This window comes from Octopus bimaculoides, chromosome 22, assembly GCF_001194135.2.
Source record: "Octopus bimaculoides isolate UCB-OBI-ISO-001 chromosome 22, ASM119413v2, whole genome shotgun sequence".
Lineage (NCBI taxonomy): Eukaryota > Metazoa > Mollusca > Cephalopoda > Octopoda > Octopodidae > Octopus > Octopus bimaculoides.
In genome coordinates this window covers 14,951,039-14,960,469 of record NC_069002.1, presented here as the reverse complement: position 1 = coordinate 14,960,469, position 9,431 = coordinate 14,951,039, and the positions used below count along the sequence as shown (strand labels likewise).

General features: G+C 36.9%; 1 protein-coding gene across 1 annotated transcript in view; it reads left to right on the top strand.

Annotated features, from left to right (window-relative positions):
* The window catches only part of LOC106880038 (uncharacterized), a 456,507-nt gene that overhangs the window by 430,916 nt on the left and 16,160 nt on the right, over positions 1-9,431 (top strand). The window contains exons 210-215 of the mRNA XM_014929839.2: positions 855-1,049; positions 2,242-2,353; positions 3,229-3,443; positions 4,414-4,825; positions 6,564-6,704; positions 8,144-8,385. Coding sequence (XP_014785325.2) covers positions 855-1,049; positions 2,242-2,353; positions 3,229-3,443; positions 4,414-4,825; positions 6,564-6,704; positions 8,144-8,385 — 1,317 coding nt within the window. The remainder of the gene's footprint in view (positions 1-854; positions 1,050-2,241; positions 2,354-3,228; positions 3,444-4,413; positions 4,826-6,563; positions 6,705-8,143; positions 8,386-9,431) is intronic.

The window sequence follows — 9,431 nt, the reverse complement described above, 5'->3', positions numbered from 1 at the left end:
GCTTGACAACCGATGGTGGTGTGTTTACGTCCCCATATCTTAGCAGTTCGGCAAAAGAGACCGATAGAATAAGTACTAGGCATCCAAAGAATAAGTCCTGGGGTCGATTTTCTCGACTAAAGGCGTGCCCCAGCATGGCCACAGTCAAATGACTGAAACAAGTAAAAGAGTAAAAAGAGTAAAGAGAGTAAATGAATTGGATTCACTAACCATAAGACTTGTTAGTATTCAATAAAAGGAAAGTGAGTTTAGTGGAACAGACGACTTTATGATGATACTTAAAGTTGAAGAGAAGAAACAAGTAGATGAGGCCTAGGCTAATCAAATTAATTTCATTAACTAAATTGTTCTGAAAGGAATTTGGTCCTCCTTAAAATACCCCTGAATCCTTTGACAAAGTTATTAAATGAAAGTGAAATGAAGTGCTTTGGTCAGGAGCATTAGAAATATTTTTATAAACTCCATTGTTGTACATCAGGAAGAAAAGAGATAAAACCTCTACATTTGAGTGTACCTTTGTAATATTTGTTCCCTCCAATTAGCACAGACAATCCCTTGTCAGTTTTACTATTGAAAAGGTAGAGATTAAGTGATTGGCCCACTGGAAACTTGGAACAAACAAACAAAGCTATATATCTCTATCATCAATAGTTCATATATCCAAAAAAGCTCACTTGAAAGCATTGAAGCAATTATATATTTTTTAGGAAGTTAAGTGTTATGGCCAATCATAGAGAAACCATATATCACCAAATGCAATAAAAATTAAAAGATGATGAAAAAAGAAGGAATTTTCCTTTTTCTTATTCATGTATTAATGTCCTCCTGTCTATTTTTTATTTTCATTTTTGTAGGACATGGGTTCGAAATTTTATAGCAAGAGTGCTACTTATGTTACCAGTGATCAAGTCGTTTGTCCAATTGATAGTTTAGGAAAATACAAGATCTCCATAAGTAATGACGGAAATCAAGGCTCAGATTCAAGCTTGAATTACACACGTTATAATCCAGTTTGCTACAAGTGTGATGATCAAAATTGCACTCAACGTGTAAGAAACTACTTTTTCTTTTTTTGTGGGGAGCAGGGTCAAACTTTGAATCACTTGTAATATTCTTTTTTTCAGATTTTTGTGAATTAATTTCTACCAATACTAATGACTAACATTCTCTTTCCAAATTTTTACCATATCTTCATCATCATTATGATGTCCATATTTCCTCCAAGGCACCATTCCCTCTCAAAATTCCTTGTCTTGCAAGTTACTTGGCATCCCTGCCGGTGCTGGTGCCATGTAAAAAACATCCAATCCACACTGTGAAGTGGTTGGCATTTGGAAGGGCATCCAGCTGTAAAAGTCATGCCATAACTTACCTCACCTGTGCTGCTGGTGCCATGTAAAAAACACTCAGTCCACTCTGTAGGGTGGTTGGTGTTAGGAAGGGTATCCAGCTGTAAAAACCATGCCAAAACTGACCTAATTTGTGCTGGTGTCATGTAAAAAGTACTCAGTCCACTATGCAGGGTGGTGAGCGTTAGGAAGGGCATCCAGCCAGAAAAACCATACCAAGACAGACACAGTCGCTTGAGATAGTCTTCTACTTGGCCTACTCCTGTCAAACCATCCAACCCATGCCAGCATGGAAGGCAGATGTTAAATGATAATGAATCAAACAAAATTCACTGAGACAGATTTTCTTCTGCTGGACATCCTTCCTGTTGCCAAGCCTCACCTGTTTCTAAATAATGCAATATTTCCTCCAGTTCTTTGAACATAAATAGTACAATAATCAAATGAGATTTCAGAGAAGCTTGTAAACAAACAACACTTGTTTTCAACATGTATGTTGTGTCAAGACAAAACGACACAAATACACATAGGTATATATTTTTTAATTACTTCAATTATTATTGAATGAGTAATATCCCCACCTGGCCCATTAAGGAGTCCACCCTTTTTGTAAGCATTCAGCCCAGATCTGCTTTGATAATTAGATATTCATAGGTTATTAGATATTTCTTACTAACAGCTAATTATTAACGTGGGAAAATTATCAGAAAAGTCATTTCTATTCATTTTTACAAATATATAATACTGTACCAAGGACTTTCTATTTCTTATTCTAGCATTTATATATATATGTGTGTGTGTGTGTATAATGTGTGTGTGTATATATATATATATATATATATATATATATATATATATATATATATATATATGAATGTGCTATATTTTTCAGGCTGACATCTGTATTATCGACGATAAATGCTATGGTGATGGCTACTTAGTAATGACAACATCCTTCATCTGTAACATAAGGCAGAATCGTTCTGCTTGGAGCCTCGTTGAATGTAAGTTTTTAACTTGTATATTAAAAGTTTATTCACATTTGTAACAGGGAAATATATTTACTCATTTACATGTTAAATTCTCTGCTGAGCTCTCACTCGTTTGACAAACAGAATTCTATTTGGTGAGCTTAACATGTAAGTGATTAAGTGTGCCACAGACCCATGTGCCATCAATGCAATCCTCAGTGTGATACAATGTGACAAGGATTGGTCTTTAAATTACACATATTGTTGTTGTTGGCACTCCATCGCTTACGACGTCGAGGGTTCCAGTTGATCCGATCAACGGAACAGCCTGCTCGTGAAATTAATGTGCAAGTGGCTGAGCACTCCACAGACATGTGTACCCTTAACGTAGTTCTCGGGGACACAGTCTGACAAGGCCTACCCTTTGAATTACAGGCACAACAGAAACAGGAAGTAAGAGTGAGAGAAAGTTGTGGTGAAAGAGTACAGCAGGGTTCGCCACCATCCCCTGCCGGAGCCTCATAGAGCTTTAGGTGTTTAAGCTCAATAAACACTCACAACGCCCGGTCTGGGAATCGAAACCGCGAGTCTGTTGCCCTAACCACTGGGCCATTGCGCCTCCACTTTAAATTACACATATACAGCAGAGAGAAATCGATAAGTCAACATTGATCCTGAACTGGTATTTTATGTACACCAAAAGGATGAAAGACAAAGTTTACCTTGCAGGATTTCAACTTTCAGCTTGTCTATCTGTCTGCCTATTTCATCTACCTGTCTATTTGTCTATCTTCTTGCCTACTTATCTGTCTGTCTATCTATCAGTCTACATGCATACATATACACATATTGACATGTGTTTTTCCACAAGACCATTTATTTAAAACAACAATTCTTGTCTTTACCAGCTGAAAAAATTGAAACAAAGGACTGCAGTTTCCAAAAGATCGTAGGCAAAGTCTTAGTAACTTCCACTCTGAACTTCACCATCTCAAGTAATGTGACACTTGTTGAAGTAACCAAGGATGTTCTTGGAGCAAATCTGGAAGGGAAAGATCAGTTTATTGCAGCAGATGCATTACAGACCACGTGTCTTAGCAACCCAGAGGGTTGTCGCTTGGGTGTAAGTACTTGCTTTCATTTATAATCTTTTAGTATCTTTTATTTTTTTACTAGTTTCAGTCATTAGACTGCGGCTATGCTGGGGCAGTATTTTGAAGTATCTGTAATAGTGGGGGATATTGTAGCAGTAGTATTCTGGTTAGTGGGATTGGTAGGGTTTCTGTTGTGGTAGGGTTTCTGTTGTGTCTCATTCATAACGATTATAAAAAGTATAAAGGAAAATATGTTTATATTCACCAATGGAGGAGATGATCCAGCAGGAACAGGTGTAGCAATGTATTACACACGAAATCAATTGTTTTTGACCCTCAGTACCAAAACTCAACAGTGGACTGTTTCCACTGGTAAAGTATAGAGTTTGATATTGGAGCTATGTATATGTTGGCTGCTTGTTGAAACTAACCATCTCACATCGTCTCTGATGAAGGGATATTCCTAATATCCAAGAAACAGCTGTAAGACTAACTTCCTCTTCATAAATGTCCTGAAAATTCCACACAGCCTTGGCTTTGTTGTCTCATTTTATTTAACATATACATGCTCATATAACTCCTGATTCATATCATTATGAAACCAAGTATTTAACTATGGTCCTTCCATAGCACTTACATAGCATTACCTGCCACCTTGGGTCTTCTGGATACCAATACCTCTCATATATATATATATATATATATATATATACGAAGGGCTTCTTTTAATTTCTGTCTACCAAATCCACTCACAAGACTTTGGTTAGCCTGAGACTATTGTAGAAGACACATGCCCAAGGTGCTATGCAGTGGGACTGAACCCAGAACCATGTGGTTGGGAAGCAAGTTATGCTTGCACCCATGTTATAAGAAATATTTTCTATATTAACTTCATGTAAAATCCACTGAGAAATTGATTCTATTGCAAAAGACTGCATGATTTTTATTTTATTTCTCATTTACCTTAAAATTTCTTTTTCTATTCTTCTTCTCTTACAGATAAGTGTCTCATTCATAACGATTATAAAAAGTATAAAGGAAAATATGTTTATATTCACCAATGGAGGAGATGATCCAGCAGGAACAGGTGTAGCAATGTATTACACACGAAATCAATTGTTTTTGACCCTCAGTACCAAAACTCAACAGTGGACTGTTTCCACTGGTAAACTAGTCCTAAACACCTACACAAACATTACTTTCAGTTGGAGTGTCTATACAGGTTTGAAACTGTTTTTAGATGGCAAATTGGTATCAGAAACAGAGAAGTATCTTCAAAAGAACACAGCCTCAACAGCTTCCGGAAAGTTCTTTTTTGGCACATCTTCAACAAAATTGGTCTTTTCTGAAATTGTCATTGCTGAATGGAAAGTGACATTTGCAACTAAAGAAATTGCCTTGCGAGCTACAGGTAAGTTGATTTGGTTTATTTTTCCTTGTGGAAAGTAAAATCATAAACAGATACATACGTGTATATACAGAATGGGTTTTGAACTACTGACTCAGAGTGACCAAGGAATCCGGTGCTTTGCCATTCTCAAAGAGACCTGCCCACAACAGCAAAATTGATATCCTAAAACCATCTTGTTAATGCTTACTTCCATCCTCTCAGCCATGTCAATCATCTTCCCCCACCCCCACCCCACATTTCATTCTCTAATACTCATCACTTCCTGTATCCCCTGAAAGCAGAAGACACACATACTGCATCCTTTGACTTTCTCAGTTACTTTCCAACTCCCCAATCCCAGTTACTTTTCTCACCCCGACCTCCAACCTCAGAGTAACCAAGATGTCTGGTGCTTTGTTATACTCAACTTACCCACCACGGCAGAACTGATATCCTAAAACCATCTTCTTAATGCTTACTTCCATCCTGTCTACCTTGTCAATCATATTCCCCCCCCCACTCACATTTCATTCCCTAATAATCATCACTTTCAGTATCCCCTAAAAGCAGAGAAGGGTACATGCTACATCCCTAGACTTTCTCAGTTACCTTCCTCCCCACCAATTACCTTTCTTCCCCTAGCCTACTGTCTCCACCATTCACTTCCTTTCTGCACCTTTCCTTTCCTCCTGTACAGCTCCCCCTCAACTCCTTGCTTACCCGTTATCATCCTCAATGCCCTCACATATCTACTGCAACACCTGCTTCCAAACCTCTCCTATATTTCTCTCCATCATCTGCAACAGTCACCTTATCCAATCTTCTCATCGATCCCAAACTTCCATATTGCCTCACCTATTCTCACCAGACTCAATGTCCCTTGTGGCTATGTCCTAACACCTTTTCACTATCATCTCTGTCTCCCTATTGCTCCCTTTATCTTACTCTCCAACTCACTCTCCTTTGTTTCCCAACCAGGCTATCCATGTGTCTACAGCATCCCTTCTATGTCTTGAATCCCTTAAGTGGCACAAATCCACACACCCTCTCAATACTACTTCCGTACTACCAGCTGGAGGTTTTTGACTTGCAAGGTACTTGGTGAACCTATCAGTGATGGTGCCACATAAAAACACTGATGCCGGTGCTATATAAAAAGCACCCAGTGCACTCTGAAAAGTAGTTGGCATTAGGAAGGGCATCAAGCTGTAGAATCCATGCCAAAACAGACTATGGAACCTAGCATGGATCCTGGCCTTACCAGCTCCTGTCAAACCAGGAAACTGTCAAACTGGGAATTGGATGTTCAATGATTTTAATGAGCCATCATCAGTTATTTAAAACTTTCAGCTTCAGTGAAACATATTTTACTCTGCCATCAGTTTTCAAATACTATGTTCCCCATTTTGTTTTGCACCTTTATAGACATGATATTCAGGTGTGTGTGTGTATATTATATATATATATTATATATATATAGAGAGAGAGAGTGACTGATGGTTTGAGTCAATGTACACATGCATATATATATGTGTGTGTGTGTGTATGTACATATGTATAGATGCATGTATTTTTAATTATTTAACCTGCATAGAATTACCACTGAATTTTATCAAACATCTTTATAGCCTTCTGAGCAAAACATATGCTATACAAGAAAAAAAACAAAAACACCTCCAATAAGTTTGTAAGTTAAATGCAAAAGCAAAGTCTGCTGTTATTAAACTCTAAATATTAAAATATTCTTCTTGAATTGCAGATAATGAAACTGTCACAGTAATGCCAACAGAACCAACCACAATAGAAACTGAACTACCAACAGAACCAACAGATGTTACAGGGCCATCATTAACAACACAGGTGACACAGACAGAATTAACAACAACAAAAGCTTGCCAAGGTTTGTCCCCAGTCATTATTTCAAGTTTCCATCACTTTGTGGTTCAGCATAAGAGATCAATAGAATAAGTACCAGGCATATAAAAAGAAGTACTGAGGTTTATTTGTTTGATTAAACCCTTCAATGCAGTGCCCCAGTATGGCCACAGTCCAGTAATTGAGACAAACGATAAACAGTAAATGAAAACTAAATAAGCAGTTGTCCCTGAAAGAGAGAAACAGACAGACAGACAAGCAGAGTGAGAGCATATGCACACACACACACACACACACACACACGCATTTGCATTCACTTATTCAATCATTAATAATTTGACAGAAGTAACGTCTTTTTTTAACGCAGTGTTTCCCAAACTATTTTTCTCTGGGCCACATATTTGGAGTGGTAATTTGCTCGTGCCTCACCAAATTTTATGTGATAAAAAGTACACATAAAAATTTTTTTAAATGTCTAATAGTGAGTTAAATATAATATATAACACAAATAACTTAAAATATGATTAAAGTACACAGATTTAATGAAAGTATGAGCTTGTTTTCACGAGTAATCTTCTTTATATTAAGCCTAATTTGAGATAAATAAACTCTCATCTCCTCATCAACGCAAAGAAGCCTTTCCCCTTTTTGGTTTTTGATATTTGGGCGATCTTATGGTACGAGTCCTAAATATTGGCCTTTTCCGTAAAAAGTGTCTTCGGCCATCTTTACCCAAGATCGGCCTTTTCCGTAACACCCGCAGGATCTTCACTACGGTGTTAGGGTTAGGCTTAGTGGTTAGGGTTACGGTTACGGACGGAATTCCCTAACCCAAACCCTAACCCTAACCGTAAACCCTTCAAAATAAATTGCGCTCTCTGTATGTCTTTCGCTTTTATGACATCCTTTCCTTGTTTCTCTCCAACGCTTTTTACAGAAAAGGCCAATCTTTAGTAAAGATCGCCGATATTTATCAGAACTGAAAATCCTTGTTCACAGCAATATGTTGTGGAGAACTGTAAAAGAATGGGTAATACTTTTGAGGAGACACATGGATATTGTTTCTGGTTGTATATCCCAAAAGAACCCAATAATATTTTTAATTTTGAAATATTTGTTTTTGGTATATGAATTTTTTGAAACTGTTTCTACATCTTTGATTGTCTTTCAATCATCCCACTTCACCTGCTATCTTCTTCCACAACACCATTTGGGAACCACTGTTTTAATGTTAAACCCAGCATCAGAATAAAATACCTTGCAGTATTTGTTTTGGTTCTCTATGTTCTGAGTTCAAATCCAACCAAGGTCAACATTTCCTTTCATTTTTTTTTTCCAGGTCAATAAAATACTGTATCAATTAATTTAATTAACTAAGCCCCTCCCCTCAAATATCAAAAAGTTATTATTAATCGATCTCATTTCTTTTATTTTATTCTATTTTATGTGTTTTTGTTATTGTAGGTAACTTAACTAAACCTGGAGCTCCTAGCGTGTCATACGCAATTAATAGTGACCAAAACGCTATTACATACACGTGCATATTCACTCAGCTCCAACCCTTACCTAGTGGTGAGGTGATAAGTTACAAAGGTATTTGGTCCATTGGTTCTAAGACTGTCGAAAAAGATGTTTCATCTGGTGCAAAGACTGCGCTTTTCCAGTCAAGTGAAATCACAGACACCGAAGATGCTTTTAAAAACGGGGTAAGTTTAAAAAATCTCCATTAGTCAGATTTCCTCATTTTGCGACACACACACACACACATTTGTAAATATGAATAAGGGAAAATGGATTGAGTAAAATGCTTTATTGCATAATATTACAGTTGTTTCAGTAAATATTTCATAAAGTGCCTGTTCATACCTCAGTGTGAAATAATTTTTTTCCACAAGTTTTTTTGAGTGCAGTCAATGCATCTGACCTCCAAACCTGTTGCAAGCAACTTTTTTCAGGAAAGGAAAGGGGTAGAGGGTACCTTGGAGTTTCCCACCAAGGGAGTTTTGTTTCAGGTTTTTTTTTTTCTTTTCCAGGTTATTTCACATGCATTAGTACGATATAGTACCAACTAGTAAATATCTATTTAATAATGAATCATGTAATCCACACTCGAGAAAATGTATTTCTGTAAAATGTTGGGTGTGGGGGTGAAATTTCCAAGCATTACACCCTCCCCCACCCCACCCCATTTTCTGGACCCAAAAAAGTGTTTTGTGGCATATTAGGAGATCACCATAATTCATTCAACAATAATAAAAAAATAAAAAATACCCAATGATTCTAGTATGGGGAGGTGGAGGGGGGGGGGCAATTCTCCACCTCCCATACCAGAACAAAAATAAAATAAAGAGTTTGCAGCACATTAGGAGATCAGAGTACTTGATTTCATGCAAAAAAAAAAAAAAAAAAGAATTCAAGGCTTTTTTTGCATGCAGATGTACTTATCAAATTTACCGACATTGATCATAATGTCTCTAATTGAAAGGTTAGAGTTTCTTCCCTTTCAGAGTATTTTCCCATTATGAACAGTTTTGAGCATTTATGAATACCCCCACCATCTCAGGAATCCATGGTTCAATTTACACGAAACTTGTTTCATTCTGTTTGTATTCACATTTCAGGGTTATCTTAATTCATAGTATTTTCCATTACGCACCAGTTTGGCTGTATGTAATGACAGACAAGCAAGCAAACAATCAGAGAGTTTTAGTAGTATTATATATATATATATATATGTATTATATATATATAT